Raw genomic sequence first — 24,766 nt, forward strand, 5'->3', positions numbered from 1 at the left:
AGCTGCGTCTTGGTGGCGACTAGTGGGTTTGCCGTTGTACCAGATGACGAAAAGAGAAAAAGAAAGGAATGCGAGTGAGAGAAGCAGTAGGAGAAGATCGATTATAATCTTCCAGGCGGCACTACTAAAGGATGTCTTGACGGGTCGCGGTGATGTTGGCCAGCCGAGAGGGAGTTCAGATTACTTCTCGAGCAACGGGGCATTCGGTAGCTCATAGTTCAAAGCAGTACTAGGTACTCTCTCGCGTGAGCTGCGGAGACGATCGTTTGAGTTGGCGGTATCTAGCTCGCAGTGGTGGAGGAGTTCCAGCTGGGGTGCATCGGTACTGATCCGCGACTCATGACGTGTTCGTTCCTCGCTGTCGGCGAAACTGAGTTCGATTTCGGAGGGGCTGTACTGGTACTTGTTCTGCTGTGTGGTCGCCATATCACAGGAGCAAAAGCAACAGGGCGATAGTCGACAGTTTGCAACTGCACAGGGTACATTATGAGAATTAGCTTGTAAGCCCGCGTAGCAGACTGGGCGGCGTTTATGTACGTGCAGCGTAAAAATGTTACATAGCAACGCCACAGCCGCATCTTTTGTCTGACAAGGCTGTATCGAACCTCGGGATAAGTCCTATTTGGGTGGCATTTTGCGCAGCAAAAGCAATTAGCAACAGCTAGCCGACTAAATTGCAATCTGCGGTCTCCAATCAGAAAGTCAAAGGCCCGAAGTAAGTGTAGTGGGTGGGCATTTCGAGCGTAGCAACAGTAGCGTTCGACGTAGCCGCCTGTCACAGCCCACAGCCCCACATGATTACGGCTCAGAGATTGCGAGTCAGATGCCCAAGGCTCGCTGCGCAGTACCTGGAAGACTGACTGGGAGGCTTACAAGCTGTGTCTATCCGTGAGGCGTTGACATGCGGCTGCGACAGGTCCGTTCGGTTATGAATTGCGCAACTTTATTCGCGACTTGTTGTGGAGTAGGATTCGAGGGTGCATAGTGGCGCTGATGCGGGCCCTGTGCAGCCGCCCGGGTGGCAGCCTGATAATCAGGCCTCCAGACTCCCCGTGCCGCAGCGCCATACAGTGATGCCCTCAGTGACATTTTCAACCGCAGCCTTGCTTAGGAATATGGGCACTATAACGCCAAATCAGCCAATTAGCTGGACTTGCTGAGTAAGGTAAATACAGCTAGTCAGCATCTGCTACTTGACGGTTGAAAACATACTGGGGACACGATAGGTAGTACACGCATTGCGCGACTCAATGCGAACCTCAATGTAGATCATCGTCGATGGAGCGACTTAAAAGCCGTCAATAGTGTATCAAAATCCCAGAGTTGACGCCAATCTAGCAAAGCGTGAACAGAAGATGTGTTAGAAGTCTGGTCAGGCGCCTACCTCAGGGCTGGAACGCGATCACGTGATGCTTGGCAGATGCAAATGCCGAACCCCCGACAATCTAGATCCTTCCATTCTTGCTTCTGCAGCAGCTAAATCGCCGAGCGATGCAAGGCGTCCCGGCGGAAACATTCATTGTTATACCATCACAACATAATACTACTGGATTCACTACGACAGACTGCAGACTGCGCTCTCACATCATGTCGCAGAAAGATGGTGATCGGTACTTCTCGTAACGCGAAACCTCCTGCCTGGCAAGAGATGGCAGGCTGGTCATGGGCGCGCGATAGGCTCTGTCTGGCTCAATAACGCCACAAGTGCTGTCCACGATATGCAGCCCCCGCGCCTTTCGAAAGGCTTGTACGCGAACTCAGCTGTCTTCAGCTGAGACTTTAGCTCCCCTAGCAGATACATTGTTGACATGTTAGGGTTGACAATGCCTCCATTCTGACCTTCTTCGACCTCGCTTCCGAATCACTCACGCAATCTTATATCCTGACTACAGTAACTGGCGACTAGATTTGGACAACGGATATGTAATATGGCGATTGGATGGCAGCCGCGGCTTACGGCGCTACTTTTGTTGTACGGCTTGTTCTGGCTTTGACAAGATCTGATCGCTGACCCGCATGATCAGGCTACTCTTCCAGATCATCAACATTGCGAGCGACATAGTATTCTTCAGGACGAAGGTAAACCTATCGCCAACGAATCTCGAAAATGAGCCACTTGAGCAAAACCCTGGGCCACCTCTTGACGCATCATTGACCAGCAAAGCGAAAAGACTTCTTATGAAGGCTGACATAAGTCGAGCTCTCATCCCGCTCCTCTTTACTACACTGAGTGTGGTGATAGTATCCGTGCTTTTCTCTGGCGCAAGCGACACATATCGCGCCACAGAGAATGCATGTAGCACGAAGCCGGATGCCGACATCAGTGGCGTCGGCGTACGCGCCTCTATCTGGGGACAAATTGCAATGCTGATCTTGATCAGTAGCTCGGGCCACCTGCATAAGAAAGAGACAGCAATCAAAGAAGTTGCAGGCGGCCTGATCCTCACACATGTTTCCCTCGCCATCGCCATTATTGTACAGATGTACAAAAAGACATTGACATCCGTCGATGCGGCGATCGGCGCAGTCATCTTGGACGCCCAAAATATCGCTCTACTCATCCCTGTCACTGCCAAACAGACCCTCGCAGCTCGATGGCAGGTGCTCATACTCATACCAGCCCAGATCCTCGGTCTAGTATTCCTGCCAGTGCTGGTAGTCAAGTTCACCAAGGGAGGCTTCGCATCGAAAGACTGCAAGTGTCTTACTATCTTCTGGTGGTCCAGGTTAAGCGACTGTAACGCCTTCTCCGGTAACGAGCTTTCTCTCTTCTGGATCTATTACACGCTTCGCTGGATGATGTGGATCCACTCGTCCTTCCATTCTTTGTACAACGCCGAGTGGTTCCACAGATCTGAGAAAGAAGGGCGCATTCCAATCTTGAACCGCGATGGTACAAAGCCAAAGACGTATTGGGAAAAGGCTATAGCTCTAGCGCGTGAACTGCGGGATTCAAATCGACAAGTAACAAAGGCTACTCTACAGGCTGGCCTGCTGTATAGACAATACTCTGCGACGATATCAGTATCGTATACGGCATACGCTCTATACTCGCTCACGTCTATGGTAGTTGCCGAAGTTACCATTGGAGAGTACAACCTCCAACCAAGCTCCAACGCCAACTCGATCGGTCAGATAATTGCCGTCGTGGTCTCGCTCGCTACTCTCCTTCGAGTCGTTTGGAGCTTCCAGAGCCTCTATAATGACGCCGAGAATAGTTCATTCCCGGACTTCATCTTCTCATTGCTTTCGCGGTCCCCGTCGAGTTGCTGCTTTGGCTCAAATGTAGAAGAGGCGAGCGAAGATCCAGCTCTGATCTTGTCGAGACCAGATGAAGAACAGCCTGGGAGGATATCAGATACCGATAGTGGACATGGTGGCTCAGGAGGATCGCTACCTCCGCAAACCCCCGCACGATCTTCACAATCATCCCATGGAGCGGTTGGCCTAGCTGATCAACATCTTGGGCCCAATCCCGGATCACCTCACCCAAGTAACAGCAGAAATTCCTCCGATAGCGCCAACTTGCCAAAGACGCAGCCACATCTGCCTTTGGGACAGAACGGTCGAGCACAGCGACTTCCACCGAATCGTGCAGTGCCACAGCCAAAACGAACCGCCTCTTACAGGCCAGCATACCGATTCGAGTTCCACCAGCCATTCCATCTAGATGCTGTCAAGCTGCTCTTCCTGCCTACAGTTACCCAATATCTGGAGGCTCGAAAAGAGTCAAAGGCTACAGTTCCGATCAGCGAGACTATGATTCCGCCGCTAATAACGCCTCCGACACTTGATCAGCCAAGTGCCTGCATACCACCTGAACAGCTACAACAGGACACCGGTAAGAAGGAAGCTTCTCCGCCGCGTCTGGTCGTAGAAGCTTCGACTTCCGCCGATGACGAATACCCCGTTATGACTAGCGCCAAGCCCCCAGATTCGTTGCACGGCAACAGAATGTCAGAGACGGGCGGCTTCGATTCGACTGATCAGCCACAAAAAGGCCAGGTACTCGCAGAATTACACCCACAATCTGCTATACGACGTGATATGACCCCAGCACCGATCTCAACCCTCCCTGGACCACAGAAATACGAGCCAACCGCTGCTCAAAAGTCCGAAGAGCAACAACCTGCATCCCTGGGATTCCCAATACAGATGCCAGAGGAAGGACGCAAAGGTACACAGTCCGGTGTGCCGCAAGGTGACGTCTCTAAACACACAGTGAAGAATATTCCGGCGCCAGAGTGGCTCTTAGGTCAGGGGCGAGACTCTTTTACCAATCCAGTTCTTCCGTTTTTGAATCGCACCAATATAGGCCTGGAGTCAAAGATAGGGCACCCTGGTATCGCAGACCCGTCAGAAAGTGGCGAAGGATCACAAAGCTCGGACTCTGAGTCTGAGAAGAGTCGTACATCAATCAGAAGTGTTGATCACATCGACACAGGGCCTGACATGGACGACCCACGGACGACAGACCAGTCTGCAGATTCCATATACCACAAGAGATTTCAGCTTGAGGCTCCAAAATCTTCGCTCAACAAGGTGGACGAAACTCTGCCAGAAAGGCCGATACCGAGCCGGGCGTCTCATCAATGGAATCGCGTTCTGATGGATTTAGGCATCATCCACCGCAGACAATTACCACACGGCTTGCTCGAGCGCTGGGTTGCTCGAAAGTGGCGCCGCGTAACACAGGAAGCGAAAAGAAGAAAGAAGATTCCTTATGAGCCTGACGTGCGATCCGGATGTCCCGGCATTTCGAGGTTATGCAAAAAGGGACCAACTATCTGGGAAGATTATCCCCCATTTAGGACACACTTCGAGACCCATTTAAAAGACCCCTTTTACAAAAGCCGTAACAATCTGGCGTGCATATCATGTTTAAGGTTTTATACATTCGCATTTGCCGATCCGGGTTTTTGGGATGTTGAGTCTGATACATCCACATATGCCAAGCTGGTTTTTATGGATGTTGAAGATCTCGTATGGCACATCTGGGACAAACACATGCACAAGGTGGAACGCGACCCATCATCGCCACCGCTAGCGAAAGCAGAGCAGGGCAAAGGGAAATCAGCGGAGGCTTCAAAGCTCGAAGCTAAACAACCCATTGATGCTGAAATGGGTGGAACGGGTGGATTGGAAACCACTATCGACCGCAATGTCTTCTAGCTCCATTCATTATCTTCCAATCCTTCAACTTTACGAGGAAATCTTACCGCGTCTGCTTCAACCCTGTTTCTCGTTATCAGTACTCGCCTTATCGACGTACCTTTCTTGGCCTTGCCTTTTACGCGCGCGCAAAAGCTCTGAATACGCAATCCCACCAGTGCACATACGCGCGATATATCCAAATGTCCACATATCCTGACGTCCACGTTATTCCTGTCATCGCACACCTGAAATGAAAGCCAACACAGCTATTTATAACAGTAACATACACACCCCAAGTCCTATTAATCATCATACCGCGCGTTCAAAAGCACACTCAACTTTCCGCACAGCCAGCGCTAGCCGAACAATTAGTAGAAGCCGCAGAACGCCTGATCTCAAACCCGGTTCTGAAGAAGAGGATATCGCGGAGGATTAGAATCTGCTTACTCGCATGCTAGAACTTACCAAGTCGTTGTATGTCTCAAGTTTTCTGCTTGTTAGAAGCATGAATAAAACATATGTCTAGCGTAGAATGTGGAACTATCACTTACCAAGATTCTTACCTCCATCCGTCACAGAATAGTGTCTGCACCGTAGAAACGCAAGCGTCGCTGTCTAGCATCACAGCGACAACGCCAACTCATTGCAGAAGGCGTCAGACATGGACACGCAGGCACTACTGTGCGTGAATCAAGTAAAGCCGGCAGGGCGAAAGACAAAAGACGCCAGCACAACACAGAAAAGAGCTAAACACCTCGCACATCTCAGATTAAAACTTTATTGCTTGAGGAACAACTCCCGCTTTAAAAAGTTTCCTTCAAACGAAAGCCAGGCCTTAGCTACAAACCCCCAATCCCCATCACCATCACCACTACCATCCCTTAGGTAAACAGCCAGCGGTGAAGGATCTTAATCGTACATAAATCCAAAAACCCAAGTCGGAGGAGGAGCTGGAGGATCATAGGTACTCGGATCATAGGTACTCCCCCCTCTCCAGCCTATCCCTCTCCGCCCTATCCCTCTCGACCAACTCATGAAACGACCCCCCAAACATTTCCATTCTCAACCTCTTCAACCTCCTAGCCTTGTCCTTCTTCGACGCACGCTCAGCATACTAGCGCTTCCTCTTCTTCTTCCCCTCATCCTCACTCGCATCAGCCGCGGCCTCCTTATCCTTCTTCGCCGCCTTCTTATCCAGCTCATCCCAACTCTCTCCCTCTGAGAACTCATCTTCACTGCCCTCATCTGACATCTCCTCGGAAGCGTTCTCATCAAAGTCCGATTCGTCGGAGGATTCATCCGAGATAGCGAGTTCGGATTCACTGACTTCAAACGCGGATTCCTCCTCCTCCTCGCCGTCGCCTTCGTCATCAGTCTCGTTGGAGAGGAAACTCCATCCGCCGTCAGCGAAGAACTGGTGGGGGTCCGACGTAACGGTCTTCATGATGGTGGCCCAGTTCAAATTCAACGGACCCTCTGTGAACGGGATATCGACGCTGTCGAGCCAGTCTTTGACGGGGTCGAGAGACTCGACGGGGATGGTGTTGATGTGCACGGGAGGCCGGTTGTAGTCCTTAAACACAACCACCATGTCGAAGTTCCTCAAACCAAACTGAACGCGTTCCAAGTGTACGATTTCGATCTCGGAGAGGGTGAGGCAGGTGAAGGGGGGTTCAGTGAGTTGGACGAGGCAGTCTGTTGTGGGTTGAACGAGGACGGAGGAGCGGGATGGGACACCGTTGAAACCCAACTCGCGGTAAGGGATGTCGACGCTGACGTTCTCGTTGCGGGCGGCGTCGGCGATCTTCTCGGCGAAGTTCTTGAATTCCTTGTCGAGAGCTGCGCGGCGGCGGCGCTCTTCTTGTTCTTGCTCGAATTCTTCTTCGTCGCCGAACTTGTGGCGCCGCTTGCGGTTGCCTGTTTCGTCGAATTGCATCTCGGTGGCTTCGCGGACGAACTGGACGTCCTTGGTCTTCTTCTTGCCCAGCATTATTGGGTTCTTGAGGTGGACGTGGATGATGACGATGAGCTCGTGTTGTGAGGGTTGGAAGAAGAGGTGCTTCATGTTGCTGAAGAGGACGTCGATCTTGGCTGTGCCGTTGCCGTGGACGTAGCGCAGACCGTTTTGGTGGATCTCGACACTTCCGGGGATGCGCTTACCGTCGAGCGCGGGGCGGATGAAGATGAGGTCGAGCATGTGTGGCTTGCGGGTCTTGAGGGGGATGAGCTTGTCTTGCTCAACGACGTCCTCCATCTGCTTCTTCTCAGTCTCTCGTCGCACAACGTCCTTCTTCAGCTCTGTGATGTCCTTGGTGATCTGGTCGATGCGGTCGACATCGTGCGACTTAAAGGTCAAACTACGAATGAAGTGTGCGTTGGGGTCTTCGAACGGCTGGTCGTCCTTTCGACCAACACCTTGACCTGGTGAGAGGAAGTTGATGCGGAGAGATGTGAAGTCCGCCTCGGGGGTATGCGATGCGTTCTTGATGGTGTGGATGTGGAAGGGTACGGGTCGGCCCATGATCGGGAGAAGAACAGTGAGGTTCTTCTTGTCGACTACAATCTCCAAGTTGGCGACTGAGCTGGGGAACTGGTTGTCGCGCTTGTAAGATTCGAATTTCTTAAACTTCTTCTCTTCTGTGCCGTTCAGAGACTTTGCGCCCTCGCTGTACTCGGCAAGACCCTGCTCCTGCTTCTTGGCGTGCAGCTCTCTTTGATGCTGCCGCCGTTGCTCCTCCTTCTCGGCATCTTGGTTTGTTGTTCGCTCGTGGCGTGTGCGGGTCTTGGTGATGTTCGTCTGGGCGATAGCTGGGCGCTCCTTCTTGACCTTGGGCTTGGCCTCCTCCTCTTCATCATCGAAGAAGAAAGAGACAGCGTCCAGATCTGAGGTGGTGTCCTTGGTGAAGACTGCGCAGTCGCCGGCGCTGACACGGACGGTGTCTACCAAGACGAGCGAATAGTTCTTGCTCTTCTTGTCTTGTGGCTTGCTGTTTTCGAGGTCTGACAGACCAGTCTGAACTACCAAGGTCATGCCGTCTTTCAGGACACGGGTGTTCTTGCCACTCAGGAGCAGCGAAGAGTCTTTGTTCTCGGTACCGATACCGTAACCGAGGTTCTTGGGGAAGTGCTTCTCCCACTCTGGCTTCTTCGACTTGAGATGCGCGAGCGCCTTGTTGTACACGTCCTTGGCCACAACGCCGTCCTTGATCGACTTGATGACCAGGTCGTGAATCGCCAAGAGCAGCTTGTAGGCCGTCTCCTGCTCCTTGTTGGGTCCAACCATGAATGTGCGACCGATCATGGCGCCGTATGTCTGGTAGCGCAGACCGAGGACGGAGATGATGACGCCCGCGTGCAGGTTGTTCTCGTCGGGTTCGGCCGCGAACTTGAGGTCGTATGAGCCGCCACTCTGGATGGTCGGCTGCAGACACCAGTCGAGCTGCATCGAGTCGAATGTCTTGGATAGCTTCTGCTTCTCAAAGAACTTGGCGTCGTCGATCTTGTTGGAGACTTTGTCGGCGAGGGCGCGGTGGGAGATCTTCTTCTCGGAATCGAGGATGTCGGACATTTCTTCGACGAAGTAGTTGGACATGAGGGCGCTCGAGGCGCGGGCGGCGTCGCGGATGGTTCGCTAAAACGTCAGTAATGCCAGTGCGGAATTGTGCGATCAGACTTACCAGCTCCTTCTCGTCCTTGACGGACAAGGCGGCGTTGGACATGATGGAGGCCAGATCGACCTGGTCCTCCTCCTTGAAGCCAGCCTCGTCGAATGCAGCCTTCCACTCGTTCGCAAAGGCGTTGTTGGCGTTGTCCTTCTTCAGCACCGCCACCTTCTTGCCGGCCTTTTTCATCGTCTCGAGACATGTCTGGAACTGCTTCTTGTTCTCTTCGGCGTCCTTGCCGCGGACGAGAATCTCAACCGGCACCTTGCCACCTTTGAGTGGCTCAAGGTAGGAAGCTATCCTCATTAGTGAATGGGCTCAAACTCAAGTAGTGGCCGCAGACTCACCCTTCTTCTTCGTAGTAACAATTTGGAGGAGGTCGGGGGTCAGGATGAAGAGCGTCGCGGGAAACTCGTAGCCTAGCAGCCATAGCTGGCGTCTCATCAGCTCACTGTCCGTTCATCACATGTCGAAATGCGCAATCTTACCTGGAACGCTGCGGGCTTCAAATAGATTCCCGGCTCGCTCGCCTTGCCCACAAGGGTCGCGATAGAGCTTGCGCCCTGAAAAACAGCGTCGCCGGAGCGCTTGTCGGCCTTCCACTTGGTGACGAGAGCGTTGAGGCGCTCGTGGAATAGCGCCTTGTCGATGACAATGTCGTTCTCCGCCATGGTTGAGGATGCGCTGAAGATATCCTCCAGGCGGTTTGGCGTAGCTGCGAGGGAGAAGGTGGGAGGGAGAAGGCAGCGATGAGAAAGTCGCGAAAGGATGATGCGACGCGAGGTACGCGCTGGGGGGCCGTGCGCCTCTCAACTCCACAATCATACTAGCGCCAACCTCACCTAGCAAAGCTCTCTACAGCTGGCATTGATAAACCCCACATCTTCCTAGGCAACACTTTTCAACGTCACGTTTTCTTCTTGTACATACTTTGGTCATCTTTTGTTGTTGTAGACTCCCGCATTTTGGTCACGCCAAAGTCACTCCCATCTTGTGACCATCCCACGCGCCTGCCGTATCCATCTCAAAACCATCACCACCCCTCTCATGCATTCGCAAAACACACCCACCACCAACACTATGCGATGACGACCGGCTCCAGTCCTCGCGCTGGAGTCTCTCTCCGAAGCGATGCCTCCAATGACACTACGACAACTACGCCTGACGCCCCGCAGGCCCCCAATAAGGCACCAGCGACGGGTGTGCAGGCGGCTGGTATGCGCGCCGTGGCAGCGAGGATGGTCGCCTTCTACTTTCGAGCACCCGTGAAAGCCTTTTTCAGGGGGAGAATCGACTACATGAGCTATGCGAGGGCGATAAATCCGCATGTCATGGCGGATGCGAAGTGGTCGTGGAGGATGACTACACCGGCCGTATTGGCGCATGCGATACGGACTGAGGGATGGGGGTTTATTCCGAAGCAGGTGCTGCCACCGCTGATGGCAAATACTTGGTATGTGACCCCTCTCCTACCAGCACACCTATACTAACACCCCCCAGTATCGGCGCCGTCCTCTACACAGCCTACCTGCACTCCCTCTCCGCCCTCCACGAACCCTCGTCCTACCAGACCAAACGCGTCTACCCGCCCCCTCCCCCATCTATAACCTTTGCCGCAGGCTTTATCGGCGGCTCATGCCAATCCGTCATCGCCGCCCCTTTCGACGCCCTGCAAACCCGTTTCCGCACCGCCGACATCCTCGAAGGCCGCCACAAGACAATGTGGCACTACGCCGGACACAAACTACGCTCCATCGGCGTCCAAGGCATCTTCGCCGGCTGGTCTCTTTCTTTCATGAAAGACGCATTCGGCGCCGCCGTCTTCTTCGGCACATTCGAAACAGTAAAAAGCCAAGCTTACCTCGAGTTCGTGAGCCGCTACTACGGAAGTCGAACGCGCGACACCCTCCTCGAGAAATCCATCCCCTACCTCCAAGAAGACCACGACGACCGCCCCGTCATCCGCCCCCACTACATGCTCGAACCCATGTTCCTCCTGCTCGCCGGCGTCTCCGCGTCCATCACCTCCCAACTCATCCAGCACCCCTTGACCGAAATCCAAGACGTCCATTACCGGCGTCTCGAAGCCCTGGACTTCCAGGCCCACCAAGACAACAAGCCTAGTCATATCGTCCGCCGCTACTACCACGCCTACGAAGAAACGTTTGCTCAGTGCAAGGTTTTAGCGAAAAGGGCGGGCGGGTGGAGGAAGTATCTTTACAGAGACTTCTTCATGAGCACGATCAAACAAGTCCCGAGTACCGCGGCGGGGCTTATTGTGTTTGAAATTGTGAGGCGGAAGTATAGTTTCGAGAACGAGGAGGTTATGATTATGCATGAGGATGCGAGGATTTTGCTTACCTGAAGAGCTTGGAAGACGTTGGTTGAGTGGTGCGTGGCGCGTAGTGCGAGAAAAGCAAGAGAAGGAGTCAACAACCTGCATCAATCTCCGCTCGGGTGCTTGCGTGGGGTGTACGCGATATGGTGGTAGCACCTCCTATGTGGGACAAGACGAGTGACCTCAGATCATCTTAAGGTGACTCGCCTTGTCTTACATAGGAGATGCTACCACCATATCGCGTACATGTCATTCAAACCTCCGGGTTGATATTCAGGGGAATTGTACGACGAGGGAGCGAAAGTTTTGACCTCCACCACCGCCCCTCCGCCTCCCCTGGTGGGGGAGACTACATCAATCGCTCATTTCTTCGCCCAACGCTGCTGCTCAGCTTGAGTAAATCCGCTTTTTCGTTTTATACGTTCTCGGAAGTAATGGGGGGTTTTGAAGTGAATCTTTCACTTGAAAACCTCCCGTTACTACTGAGGGATTACTGGTAACTGGTGGATATACTCGGGCTGGGTGGGAGTGTTGGAGTGGGAGATTGGACTGAGAGGGGAGAGAGAAGAGGGCAGAGGGCAGAGACAGTAGAAGTAACCCTCGACGTCTCTTTCAACGCCGCTGCTCAGCATGGGTAGATACAACGCTTGTTTCATACGTTCTCGGAAGTTGCGTGATATTGTCGAAGTGAATCTTTCTCTTGGCAATGTCACGCTACTTCTGAGGGAGTATAGGGCAACTGGCGGATTTACTTGGGCTGGATAGGATAGTTGGGATAAGAGCTAGACTAAGAGGGCAGAGGGCAAAGGCAGTAGAAGCAACCGTCAGCGTCTCTTCCAACACTGCTGCTTAGCCTACGTAGATGCAGTCGTTTGCTGCTTTTGTTCCGAGAATGTGAGCAACAAACGACTGCATCTATTCGGGCTGGGTAGGAGAGTTGGTGTAAGGGCTGGCTGATAGGAAAGGGAAGGGTAGGGCAGTTTCGCCTGAGAGGAGAGGCGTGTTGTTCGCAGTCTGAGAATTGTTTGCATATGATACCCAATTATAGATTGATTATATTATAGAACTTTGTATATACGCATAGAATAACACAACTCGCATCGCATCAAAAGACTATCGCCATGAAGTGGCATCTTACAGATCAGATTTCGGCACCTCAGCCTGATCAGCCACGCACGAATCATAAGCACCGACTCGACCCACCCCACTCACCCACCCAACCTAGCTAACCGCTCAATTCTCTCTCGTTCCCTCTCCGCTTTCTCCCACACCTTCTGTGCTTCCTTAGCCCTCTCTCCTAGCCGACGCCCTATACCCAACATCTCCAGACCGAGGATATACCACACAAACGTCCGGCCGAGATGCCATTCCCCGTGGAGGAATTGGATGTGGCCTACAAACCACCTAAGCAGCGATAGAATAGGTCAGTACTACATAGAAGGACTAAGAAGTGGGATGAAGGATGAGTACAGGGGATAGGGGGCGACTTACTGCCAAAAAATCCCCCCAATAACCATCCAACACACCACCCCCAACTTCACATTCTGCTTGTCACTCAGGATGTTCCACGCTTTACTCTTGATCATGTGCCCGTTTGCTCCACTCGTCTCGTTCCCTCCATCTCCATTCCCACCACTCTCAGACTGAGGTAGCGTGCGCCAACAGCCCACCCCCACAGTCACCGGCACGGCCGTCGTAACCCCATTCTCCGCCGTTAACGTCGATGTGGAAATCTGGGGACAGTCTGGGTCCCAGATTATGGGTTGGGTTGGCATGGGCGCTACTCCCGTTGGAACAGGAGGGGGTGCAGCAAGTGGTGTGGGAACTGGTGTGGCGTTTGGGGTGGTGGAGGGGAAGGCGAAGGAGACGCCTGAGGCGAGGGAGGGGATTGGGGTTTTGGATTTGTGAGGGGAATTGGATTTGGAGGTGGAGGTCGTGGCAGATTCCCCGTCTGCGTCTTCATCGTCTGCGTTGGATGTTGCGGTTTTCGTGGATTTGGCTTTGTGGGAAGTGCTTGTGGTGGTGTCGTCGGCGGAAGTGTCGACTTGGGACTCTTCATCGTCGCCGTTGGGTGGTGCATCGTCTTCTTCAAGCGGGGTATCATCGGCTGCTTTGGAAGTAGCTGTAGCTTCCTCGTCGTCGTCTGCATGTTTTGTCTTCGACGACATTGCCTTTTCCTTGACATCTTTAGATGCAGTGACAGTTGCTGTAGCTTCGTCATCGTCTTCTACGGGTTTCAACTTGGTGGATGTCGACTTTTCTTCGACGTCTTCGGGTGCGGTAGCAGTCGGCGTGGCTTCATCACCCGTATCCGTCGGTTTCTTCCTGGTGGATGTGACCTTCTCCTCAACATCCGTAGATGTGTCGGTAGTTGGCGCGCTGTCATCTTCCTCATCTGCTGCAGTCTTGGTATGTGACGCCTTGCTCTTCGTAGACGTAGGCATCTCGTCATCTCCAGCCGCTCCTTCATCAGTCTCGACTTCTTCGTCAGGTATTATCTCCCCATCAACTGGTAGCTCATCTTCCTCTTCCTCGTCTCCATCCTTCGCATCAATACCTTCATCATCCTCATCTTTATCCTCTTGCTTGTGCGCAAGCTTCGTAGCAACGGCCGTCTCCTCTTCGACTCCATCAGTACCGGAACTAACCCTCGTAGGCTCTCCATCTTCTACATCGATATTGAAAAACCCCTCATCTTCCTGCTCAGGCTCTTCACCGGGCCCACTGAAGCTTCTCGAATGAATGACTTTGGTGGTAGTCGCAGGGTACCACATGCGCCAGAGTAGTGAAGGTGGTTTCAGTCTACCGATCGCCGCGTTACTCGACGCCGTGGTGGAAGCTATAGCAGTAGAGACGGCACTCTTCCAGCTATAGTCGGAGGTATATGTCATGCTGTTATCCGTAGAGTGAGAAGACGTTTCTGCTCTGACACCTATCAAAGCCGGCGTCGGCGCTATTAGTATACCACGTCGCAAAGCCCCGTTCGAAGAGTCGGTAGTCTTGATCGAAGTCTGATCAGCAATGTGTGCGGTTGATGGTGGGTCTGGAGCAGTCTCTACAAAGCTCTTGATATACGAGTAAAACGAGTTTATGCTTGCTTCAGTAAACGGCTCGTCCGTAGTTGTGCTGACAGGAACAGCGGCTGGTGTGGCCTTGGGCGTCGTGGATGTGTCTAGGTCAGCAGGGTTTGCAGGGTCTACAGCTGGACCCCGATACTCCTGGACCGACGTTGCAGATTCGGGCATTTCCTCAGTCTCAGTAGCCTCGGAAGTCTTTGACTTTGCCTTGGTCGAAGGTGAGGCGCTCTCTTCGGGTTCAGAAGGGTCGGCGTTCGCAGCTTTTGACACCGTTGGCGTACCTGAAGCTTCGACAGTCTTTGAAGAATCTTCGTCGGCTTCGCTAGCTGTAGATTTGGTCTTGTGCTTGCTAGACACATCAGTTGCTGATTCCGAAGTATCCAAGTCACTTTCCGAAGCCGTTACAGACGTGGACTTGTGGTTTGAAGACTTTGATGCCTCGGATCCACTGCTGCTGTCGTCCGCTTTTAATGTCTTAGACACGGTCATATCTGTACCTTCATCAGTGGTAGCAGATCCTGACTCAGAGGCTGTTTCCTCCGTAGGTACATGTTTTGTGGACTTCGAAGTCTCTATCTCATGAGTAATATCGAAGGTGTTCAAAGATGTGGTCTTGTCGGTCAAGGTCGCGGATGTTGCTGAAGCCGAATCATCAGTGTCAGTCTCCGAAGCGGTGACTACCATAGACGCGTGCTTAGATGACTTCGACACAGTATCCGACATTGTCTCGCTGGGTAAGATCTTTGACGTCTTTGCTTCCGATGCCGAGGCTATTGCCGTTGAGCTCCCAGAACCTTTGCCACTCGGTGAACTGTCGACACCCTCCGCGTTCTTGAAATGGAGGCAGAAGCTATCAGCCGCTTCTTGGTGCACAGGTATAGCCACGACCTTTGTGGAATTCCGAACAGCTAGCTGTAGTTCTCCTTTTGGCCCACCCTCCGAGTCCAGCTCTACCTCACTTTTGCAGAACGCGGAGGCTGTGCTGTTGGACATGAACACTGAAATGTAGCCTTCAGATGCAAGATCGATCTTGATATGATAGAGGTCGGTGTTCCTTCTATTGACGATGTTTGGTCCGGGATGAAGGGTCTCGTCGCGTTTGGTGTCATCGTCGAAATGTACGAATCCGACTTGCCTCGCGTCAAAACTTACAGGCACGCCGGTAATTGGTAGTTGCGAAATTGTAGGCTTCTGTCCACTTGCTCCCCTCGGCCAAAGAAATGCTGTTGCCATGGACGACGCGGTGTCCCCGTTCATAGCCTCGGAGACCTCATCAGGAATAGATGCAGAGGAGTCAGACACTAAGCTTTCGCTCCTAACATTGGGGCCCTTGAAGTTTGTAGACAGTCTCCGTACTTCCGTGTGGTAGATCGTTTTTGTTACGGTGGGTGTCGCACGCTCGCTGCGTCTGATGGGGGCTGCCAGAGCGAAGTCGAAAGCCTGAGCATAGGTGCTCAGCGATAAGGTCAGTATGCTCAAGAGAAGTTCCATGTTGATGCCGCGCTGCGGTAGTATGCAGAAAGAACAAAAGAAGAGGAAACACAGATGCAATTAGTGCACCAGGTCCGGTAGTGATGCATTGTCATTGACGAGCATGCGCTCTGGTGATATGTACTTATCTTGAAGCATGCGGCCCCCTGGAATGGAGTTAATGGAATAAACCGAGTGAACAAACACAGCTGTGAAGATACAGAGTAGTGCCGCGCGAATGGTGGTTATACCATCCGCCGCCCACGTCAGGCGCAAACTTCATGTGCTGGTGGAATGTCAATGTCGCGTAAAGGGCAAGCTCGTGACAGTAACGGTAGCGTGCTTCGCCGCAGTAGCTGGGGATCATCACGCATAATCTCTTCGCTCGAAATTGCGCGTGGTTCAGTGTTGTCTCCCATGACGTGATCTGAAGGTTCTGCGCGTTGATGAAGTGATGGAGGATGGAGTGACGAGGAAGCCGGGCGCCGAAGCCGAGCAGCTCGGCTTAGTAAGCCAGCACGGCACATTCCGAGGTCACGCATCGTTATCCGAACATCAACCACCATTTCCGTCTTGTACTCACCACAATAGAGCCGCGCATTTCCTCGGCGCAATGAAATCCAACATTATTTGGTGTCGCCGGCAAAGTAGCAGCTCTAATCGAGCTTTTCCGATGGATCTCATGAAACAGTTAAACTCCAGTCAGGCACCAATGAACCCCTCAGTTCATTCCGACACAAGTGCCGAGATAGCTACCTGCGGTACGCGGTGATGCATCATATAACCACAGCGCCATGCTCCTCCACCGTCTCTCTCCATCCCGCCATCTTCAATCCTTGACCCGTTCTTCTTCACACTTGTCTAGACGCACCATGGCTTCCCTCCCCATCAAGCTCGCCGTCCTCGATGACTACCACAACATAGCAGCCCAGCACTTCGCCCACATCGACCCTTCAAAAGTCGAGACAACCGTATTTACCGACACATTACCGTCGTACGCGCACCGGAAAACATCCGATGCCGATCGCAACGCCCTCGTCGACCGCCTCAAACCCTTCTCCGCTCTCTCCACTATGCGCGAGCGCACTCCTTTCCCCGGCGAGCTACTGCGCCAACTGCCGAACCTCAAAGTCGTGTTTGCGACGGGCGGCAACTTCCAGAGTTGGGATCTGGATACAATGAAGGATATGGGCATTACGGTGTGCGCCGCGCCTGGTAAGGGCAGGACAGATGGGAAGGGTAGTGGTACGTCTCCGCGGTCGCTGCCGGTTAAGCAGGGGGGTGGGCATCCGACGACACAACATGCTTGGGCGCTTATACTGGGGCTTGCGCGGAACGTTGCTGCGGATGATGCTGTGGTAAAGGGTAAGGGTGTGCCGGCGGGATGGCAGACGGAGCTCGCAATGGGTCTACAGGGCAAAACACTGGGCTTGGTAGGCCTGGGAAGAATTGGAGCGCATGTCGCAAGAGTTGGCGTGCTGGCTTTCGGCATGAAAGTCGTGTGCTGGAGTGCGAACTTGACACAGGAGAAGGCCGACAAGCTGGCTGAAGAGTGCGGGCTGCCTGTGACAGGTGGTGGCATGACCGACGCAAACGAGAAGACATTCAAAGTCGTCACCAAACAACAGCTCTTCACATCATCCGACGTAGTAAGCCTACACTACGTCCTCAGCGAACGCTCACGCGGTATCATCGGCGCACAGGAGTTGGGGTCGATGAAACCAACCGGCCTCTTAATCAACACTTCGCGGGGCCCGCTTGTCGATGAAGCTGCGTTGCTGGACACGCTCCGACAGGGACGCATTCGTGGCGCCGCGCTCGACGTGTTCGACATCGAGCCCCTTCCAGCTGACAGCCCATGGCGTACCGAAGACTGGGATGTCAAAGGCAAGAGCAGGGTGTTACTCACACCACACATGGGTTATGTCGAAGAAGGCACTTTAACGACATGGTATGAAGAGACAGCAGAGAATCTAGAGAGGCTGATAGAAGGAAAAGAGCTATTACATCGACTAATCTAACCCAATCTCAGTTCTACCGGTATCCCCTCCCTCTCCTCTTCCGTCAGCTCTATATCGAAGATCTCTTTCAAAGCATCAATCCGCTCCTCCTCCGTCGCACATTCTCGTACAATCTCGCGGTCAAGCCCAATACTCTGTTTAACCCCGCCTTCAAAAAGCGTCACACTACCCACGATCGCCTCTCCAGCATCGTCCATGAGCATCTTCGTACTAGTCACATATTTCGTAAAGAAAGAACTCGGATTCGTAGACGTAAACCACGACATGATCTCGTAATCCTGCGGCAAAAACTCCGTCTCCGTAAAGCAATACACCGGCGTCCACTTCTTCTCACCCTCACCCTTATCGCTGCTGCTCGGATTATAGCAAACGTCATAACACCACATCTCATTCGAATGCTCTCCATACGACTCCGCAATAGCGCGCCGCTGGACGCGAATAAGCCTCGGAGCTATACTCGTCGTTTCGAATCCATGCTGCAGCGGATACGCCAGATTGGGTCCCATAGCCCCCATGCCAACGTCGGCGACGTACCAGCCCCCATCATCGAATCCGACTAGATTCAGCATGTGGTTCCAGCCATCGTATGTGGCCGCTTGCTGCCGACGGACTTCTGGGTATGGGCTCATGGCCCGCGACACGCGGCCGCCACAATTGCGCACATGAAAGCCCAGAGAGCGGAGCATGGTGGCGAAGAAGGTGTTGTTTTCCATGCAGCGGCCGCCGCGGCGCTGGGTGACTATCTTGGTGTATAGGGCCTGGGGGTTGAGTGTGATGGTTTTGTGGGTAGAGTAATGGAGCTCGAGGTTTTCAAAGGGGACGTTGCAGGTGTGATGTCTCATCAGAGCCTGCAGAAACGGAAGGCCATGCTCTTTGGTAGTGGCTAGCGTCTTGTCTGACAGTACAGGCGTATCCATATATTTCTGGGGGAGACGGACGCGCTGGAAGTAGTCGCGTAGTTGGGAAGTGCTGTAGCGTGGCGCATCGTCGCCTAGTGGCAGTTGCGTCAGACGGGAGGGCACTGATGTGTCTGGCATATTGTAGAGGGCTGTGGATTGACCGAGAATGGCGAGTGTTGGCTTGGGTTGGAGTAGAATACCAGTAGTGAATTCAGGCGCCTGGCAACTGACCGATTTCGTAAGCAAAAGTGGGAGATGCGCCCCGTGTGTAGATTCTAGTCGTAGAGTCCAGCACGCCCATTACCAGCTGTCAGTGTTACCCGTGTTGCCCCGCACTTACTGCTGGGCTTGTTATCGGGCTAGCGCATCGCGGAACAAGCGGGTTTGACGCGGCTACGCCAGGTCCGGCTTTTGCATTCTCGACAAGGCTTCGTCTACGTCACCCTGCACGTCGTGAAACCAGAGCCAGTCAAATCGACCTTGCTGAAGGCGAGGCAAGATCTTGCTCATATCGTCCCCTGCTTCTTCGTGTTGGAAGAATAGCATACGGGCCACCTCAGCTGCCTGCTCCAGTTGCTTCTGGGCGCGTGGCCTTCGTACTGCGTCGTACGCGCTGAGACCAGCAACGATGTTGGCGTCGCTATCTGCTTCTTGTCGCGATGACTTGACAAGCTCTGCCAATATATTCGAAAGGACCAGAGCGTCCTCGACGCCTTGAGCAGCGCCCGCTGCCTGAAATGGCAATGACGCATGTGCGCTATCACCTAGAAGGGCCACACGGCCTCGGTAGTATGTCGAGGTCCTCAAGTGGTGGAAGAAGCCCCATCGGATTGGGCTTGCCTTGGCCAAAAGTTTGCGGAAGCGGTCGTCGACGCCTGGTCCTTCGAAATCGGCCATCATGGCTTCATGTGAGACCGTCTCTGTCACGGCTTTGTCCAGTTTCCAGCGTTGTCCATCTGTGACACACAAAAGGTAGTTGAACTCCTACAAGAGATAGCGATAAGTACGGGAACATCTTTTTTGGTCTTGGACATGGGTACTGACTTACCTTTCCCTCTGATATCCGGTACGTTACTGCGCAGCGCTTATGGCCAAAGTAGAATTTGGCTACGTCGGTCAGATCGCCCAGAACAGCTTCGGCATCAGCCATTGGAAAGACAGCACGGTAGCAATACGCATCAGCGTAGACTGGCGCTACTTGATCAGGAAACTGCGGCTTCAGGACATGCTCGCGGACTGTGCTCTTGATGCCGTCGGCGCCAGCAAGAATACTCGCTTCTGCGACTTCTCCGTCGGCAAAAGTAAGGACAAGTTTGGATGGCAGCTGTTCGATGTTGACGAGGCGCTTGTTAAACTTGACATTTTGTCGTGGAATGAAGCTGGTCATGATATCAAGCAGCGTCTTGCGATGCGCCTAGTGCTAATCAGCAATACTCGTGTTAATGGCGATGAGGTGGAGTACGTACAGACTTGCGCTCGAAATCAGGATGGCCCCACGCCGACTTGCCGTACCATGCTTGGTCTTTTCCTGCAATAGCACGTTAGCAATAGACACATCGAGAAGTGACGTAGCACAGGAAATCTCCATACCCAAACCCTCACTAAGAAGCATGCCCTCAAAAAAGATGTCTTGTTTGTCAGCACCCTTGTTCCCTACGCAAATCTTCTCGTACAAGGCACGGAATCCAGGCTCAATCAGATCCATGGCTCCCATGCCATTGGGCGCAAAACCGATACCAGCACTTGGATCAAGTAAGCAAAGGAAGCCTAGGTGAGGGCCATGGTGATAAGGACATACCCCACAGCTGAAAATTCCTTGGCGTCCTCGTAGAGGGTGAAGGGAACACATTTCTTGTGCAGCGCCATGGCTAGGGCGAGACCACCAATGCCCGCGCCTGGATGGCCTGTTAGTGATCTGGGATAGAAGATGGGTTAGTGTGTAGACATGCATACCGACAATGGCGACGTGGAAGTCGCTGTTCATGTTTCTGGCCATGGTGTACAGGATGGTGTTTGTGCTACGACGTTGGCGCAACGATGACGCGCGATCGTGGAGAGCGATGGACAGGCGATGCAAGCATGCAGTAGGTGGGCCGCTGATTGTACCTAGGTATCGAGGAATTCATCACCTGGGCGGTGTCGTGATGCGTGGTAGCCCGCCCCGTTGGCTTGAGGCGTGATTAGATGGCGTTCCGCGATTACCCCGGGTTACCTGGCACTAGGTGGACGCTACCACGCCCGAGACGGGAATAACCGGGCACGTGATATCCCGTCCGTGAATAATAAAGCGGCATGTCCAGACGCTCTCTACCAGACTGTCTCCTCACCACCATCATAACCATGGTGGAGTCGGAGTCAGCCGCGGGCACTGCCGCATCGACCAACAAACGCCGGCGCATTGCTTTCGCATCCAACGCATGCCGTGTACGCGTGTCGAGGCGCGATTGACGGCGCCCTTCGTGCTTGTCCCTCTTTTGACCACCCTGATTTGCGAGTTTCTTCATGTACCTAGGTAGGATCTCGTTGGGATCGCCAAAGTTGCGACTGGCTCGTTCGCCCTATGCGTCATAATAGAACCAGGATAGCGGTATCCGCTACGAACCAGACCGAGCTTTCTACCCAACAAATATTCGTGTATAGGTATAGCGACTTCCTTGCACCACTGCTGACACCACAGATAGGATATGTTGAAGAAGGTACTTTGACGACTAAGTATGAAGAGACAGCGGAGGACTAAGAGCCCTGGACATCTTACGGTTGGGGGTGTTGCGACGAGTGTCGTGTGAGTGCTCATTGCGGTTCGAGGGCGTTGTCGCATTCGTAGATGTCAGAGAGTTTGCGAGCGTTTCCAAGGTTCACACGCTGGAATACGGTCATCTCCAACCCAGAAGCTGAGATTGGCCCGTTGCTCATTATGCGTCACAGCGGAACCGAGGACCACATGCCAACCCACTAATCCTACCGGAATTACGATCGAACAGTTATGAGTATATAAAGCCGGTGCTGCGCGTAGAACGCTGTAAGCTCAAATAGACCTCAGCGCACCTCAAACCACCGCGGAAACCAATATCGAACACAAGTCCATTCGTCCCCACCCCAAAAGACGACCACCATGACAAATCTAACTCCAACCCCTCCGTCAACCCGAACTTCCAGACGCCGCCGACCAAGGAAGGCCACCATGGAAAGTCCAACTCCAACCCCTCAATCAAGCCGAACCACCAGACGCCGCCGACCAATATTCGAGACACTCCCCGACGGCACTCGCCGCCGCATCGTCTACCCCCAACCTCCCCAACCACCCCGTCCAACGCCAATTTCCATCTCAGAGCCAGACCTCGCCTCACTCTGCACCATCTGGGACTTTCCCAAACTCTCCGAAGACCAAGCCCCTTCAACCTACGACCGCGCAGAGCATCTCCTCTACGACACAAGCACAGGCCCGTGGGCCAGTGACGACGAGCGGAAGTCGTCTCTAGACTGCGCACTGCATACGGCTATCCGCAGGATTGTGGATGCGCTAGGTTTCGACTTTGGAGGGACTACACCGAGTAGAAATCATGTGATGGCGGTGTATTATCACGAGGACAATGTGGTGCCGAAAGTGCCGGAGTGGTTAAGACCGCTGTTGCTGGTGGAGACGCATCGTGGGTTTGGGTATTATTGTGATTTTGGGGAGCGGAAGTATGTGGAGTTGGCCTGAGGTCGTCATGTGGTGGGTAAAATCTTTTATTGGAATCAAATGAGTTGGTGTAACAACTTCTTTCCTTCATCAAACAACTCGCCATACATACGAATATCTGCTGGGTAGAAAGCTCTCGTCAAACACCCCTGAGTCCTCCAGCTCGGTCACCGCCATCAGTGTCACCACGACACCGCATCCGAGCGGACGTTACTCGCGGGCGCCGAATTCACTACCTACCACCACCGTGCTCGACGCTTAAAGCACCCTGATACGCCCAGATCAAAGAAATGTACGCTATCTGGAAGTTTAAAGAATCGACGGAGCAGCCCGCTGAGGACTTCGACCGTGCCGAAACATACCTCTATGACATCAGCACCGGGCCTTGGGGTAGCGAGGCTAGCTGGAAGTGGCTCTTACGTTGCGCCGTCAACACGGCGACTCAAATTGTCATTGCCGCGCTGGGATTTCCAGGTATGGGCACTGCCTTTGCGACGAAGTACACATTCACAGCGCACTACACGAAGGTTGATGAGATTCTGGTGCAGCCGGAGTGGCTTCACAAAATGATGACAGTCAAAAGGATTTCGCTGTACGTTTGGACACCAGAGTGAAGCAGGGCAATGGCAAGACGACTACATCGAATCAGCGCACCGAAGAAGTCGTGACCATGATGTGCTTTGGCGATCACATCGCATCCACGGAGCGAGAAAGTCGTGATCATCATGAACTCTACCGACTACATGGCTGATGCTATGTCACAAGGAACGCAATGAATCTCAGCGTGGCAACTACAAGCATCCTGATACTGTACTAATGTATGAAAATATCTACTTCAAAACTATACATCGTACTCGTGATGCTCTTTCTGCCCACCGCTTCTCACATGTCCTCCTCTGACTCCTCGTCTTCCTTGGAGGCAAACACTAAGCGGAGTCCCAGCAGACGCGCCTCCAGGAAGTATACATCTAGACACAAGAACATACTTGTGTTTTCCAGAATGCTCTCATGCGGCGATCCAATATGTAACACCAATGGGATCTTTACAAAATTTTCCATGGCATATACTAATGCCCCTGAGTGTCTGTATGTCAAGGTCGATGAGGTCCTTGTATTCAGCGAGTAGATCTTGCTCGTACTCCGTCTCGAAACCCCCTTCCATGGTGGGTCGTTCCGGCTGTGGCTTGCGCTGATATGATGGGAACCGCCATCGGATCGCGTTGAAACGGCGTATCTTTGTGTCGCTGGAAATCCCATCCACCTCACGCAGCGAAGAAATCGAAGAGGTCTGGCGCCTACATCAAGGTGGAAATATGCAAAGTATATGACCCAACGTCTATGTAGGCTCCAGGGTGTTCAGATTTTCCGCTCCCCTCTGGTCGGTGATCGTGTCACCCAGACGGATGCGATCCGAGGTGGGAGTGGTACCTCGGGTGTATATGTCATGTTGAGATTTGGGACTATCTTGAGGAACGGAATCTGAAGCCAATACGGCAATTTGACTATCGAGTTTACGGATGCTGCGGCGACGTGAAGGACCGTTTCCCCGGCTTTTCGAGGGAGACAAGGCGTTGCTTTATGTTCTTGATATCTATGCGGACAGTAGCGGACTCCATAGCAGTAGTGAAAGGGACGATGGGTGAACTTCGCGCAACTATAACAGGCAGGTTGACATTAGCATAGATAGAATGATTCTTGATTGTCATAAATACCCAAAGAAATGCAATGTTTGCAGAAGTCGGGAAAAGAGAATATGCGACGGTAGGAAATTATCGCGACTCGTTGACTCTGGACGTGGCTCACTGGTGAACATGCGTCCGTTTGGTCTCGGAACGACGCTTGGAAATTCCAGTCCGCTATAGCGGCTTTGAAGTCCGCGAGAGGTGCCTCGCTCCGTATCACAGGTGCATTGTATTTGTTTTCCCATGGCCTATTGTTTGGGTCGTTCTCGACTGGGGAAATGTCCGGGGACGGATAGTCTTCGTCCTTGGACCTTTTCCTAGAGCCTTCTGGCTGCTTCTCCGATGATGCGACGCGCTTGTTTGGGGATGATGCGGACATTTTTGTAGTGTTGTATCGAATCTTGGTACGATGCGTTCTGCAAGGGGAAAAGGATTGCTGTGTTGGGAAATGGCGTGGCGTGGTCAATCTGGTGCTTTGTCAGAGGCAAGCACTTCCGAGGGTCGCTACCGTACCTTGCATGCAATCTCCGGTCATACGTTGGGAGATCCAGAACTTTTTCCCGCCTGAAAGAACATGTCGAACCTTTGGTGAAGATCAATTTGGCGGCGATGGCGACGACGTTGGCCTCTTGGTCCTCCTACGACTTCGAGAAATTCCATTGCGCCATCGCAAGCTTGAAGTCTCCGATGCTCATGTTATGGCGCGGGGGTCGTCGTTGTGTTTCTAGAGCAGAAACGTTAACAAGAAGGGACACTGATAAAGGTGCCTTCGATGGTACGT

At 53.0% G+C, this 24,766-nt stretch overlaps 9 protein-coding genes across 9 annotated transcripts; 3 read left to right on the forward strand and 6 right to left on the reverse strand.

Annotated features, from left to right (window-relative positions):
* Positions 1–180: 180 nt before the first annotated feature.
* J4E79_011187 (uncharacterized protein) lies at positions 181–485 on the reverse strand (the record flags this gene model as incomplete). The annotated part of the gene is made up of 2 exons (XM_049360018.1): positions 181–408; positions 432–485. The coding sequence occupies 2 exons, from the start codon at positions 483–485 to the stop codon at positions 181–183; spliced, it is 282 nt and encodes a 93-aa protein (XP_049205532.1).
* Positions 486–2,016: 1,531 nt separating this feature from the next.
* Positions 2,017–5,172, forward strand: J4E79_011188 (uncharacterized protein; the record flags this gene model as incomplete). Its single annotated transcript, XM_049360019.1, has 2 exons — positions 2,017–4,255; positions 4,316–5,172. The coding sequence occupies 2 exons, from the start codon at positions 2,017–2,019 to the stop codon at positions 5,170–5,172; spliced, it is 3,096 nt and encodes a 1,031-aa protein (XP_049205533.1).
* A 1,096-nt stretch (positions 5,173–6,268) lies between these two features.
* On the reverse strand, positions 6,269–9,487 carry J4E79_011189 (uncharacterized protein; the record flags this gene model as incomplete). Its single annotated transcript, XM_049360020.1, has 4 exons — positions 6,269–8,785; positions 8,832–9,112; positions 9,164–9,248; positions 9,305–9,487. 4 exons carry the CDS (start codon positions 9,485–9,487, stop codon positions 6,269–6,271), a joined length of 3,066 nt encoding a protein of 1,021 aa, XP_049205534.1.
* Positions 9,488–9,901: 414 nt separating this feature from the next.
* J4E79_011190 (uncharacterized protein) lies at positions 9,902–11,181 on the forward strand (the record flags this gene model as incomplete). Its single annotated transcript, XM_049360021.1, has 2 exons — positions 9,902–10,269; positions 10,317–11,181. The coding sequence occupies 2 exons, from the start codon at positions 9,902–9,904 to the stop codon at positions 11,179–11,181; spliced, it is 1,233 nt and encodes a 410-aa protein (XP_049205535.1).
* An 888-nt stretch (positions 11,182–12,069) lies between these two features.
* Positions 12,070–15,722, reverse strand: J4E79_011191 (uncharacterized protein; the record flags this gene model as incomplete). Its single annotated transcript, XM_049360022.1, has 2 exons — positions 12,070–12,168; positions 12,696–15,722. 2 exons carry the CDS (start codon positions 15,720–15,722, stop codon positions 12,070–12,072), a joined length of 3,126 nt encoding a protein of 1,041 aa, XP_049205536.1.
* An 851-nt stretch (positions 15,723–16,573) lies between these two features.
* Positions 16,574–17,722, forward strand: J4E79_011192 (uncharacterized protein; the record flags this gene model as incomplete). The annotated part of the gene is made up of 1 exon (XM_049360023.1): positions 16,574–17,722. One exon carries the CDS (start codon positions 16,574–16,576, stop codon positions 17,720–17,722), a length of 1,149 nt encoding a protein of 382 aa, XP_049205537.1.
* Positions 17,723–18,173: 451 nt separating this feature from the next.
* On the reverse strand, positions 18,174–18,759 carry J4E79_011193 (uncharacterized protein; the record flags this gene model as incomplete). Its single annotated transcript, XM_049360024.1, has 2 exons — positions 18,174–18,198; positions 18,257–18,759. The coding sequence occupies 2 exons, from the start codon at positions 18,757–18,759 to the stop codon at positions 18,174–18,176; spliced, it is 528 nt and encodes a 175-aa protein (XP_049205538.1).
* A 255-nt stretch (positions 18,760–19,014) lies between these two features.
* On the reverse strand, positions 19,015–20,617 carry J4E79_011194 (uncharacterized protein; the record flags this gene model as incomplete). The annotated part of the gene is made up of 6 exons (XM_049360025.1): positions 19,015–19,605; positions 19,670–20,035; positions 20,088–20,149; positions 20,212–20,363; positions 20,420–20,516; positions 20,575–20,617. 6 exons carry the CDS (start codon positions 20,615–20,617, stop codon positions 19,015–19,017), a joined length of 1,311 nt encoding a protein of 436 aa, XP_049205539.1.
* A 2,568-nt stretch (positions 20,618–23,185) lies between these two features.
* J4E79_011195 (uncharacterized protein) lies at positions 23,186–23,465 on the reverse strand (the record flags this gene model as incomplete). Its single annotated transcript, XM_049360026.1, has 2 exons — positions 23,186–23,271; positions 23,372–23,465. The coding sequence occupies 2 exons, from the start codon at positions 23,463–23,465 to the stop codon at positions 23,186–23,188; spliced, it is 180 nt and encodes a 59-aa protein (XP_049205540.1).
* Between the last annotated feature and the right edge of the window lie 1,301 nt (positions 23,466–24,766).

Source organism: Alternaria viburni, assembly GCF_023758015.1.
Source record: "Alternaria viburni strain BMP 2772 chromosome Unknown scaffold_38, whole genome shotgun sequence".
Taxonomy (NCBI): Eukaryota; Fungi; Ascomycota; class Dothideomycetes; order Pleosporales; family Pleosporaceae; genus Alternaria; species Alternaria viburni.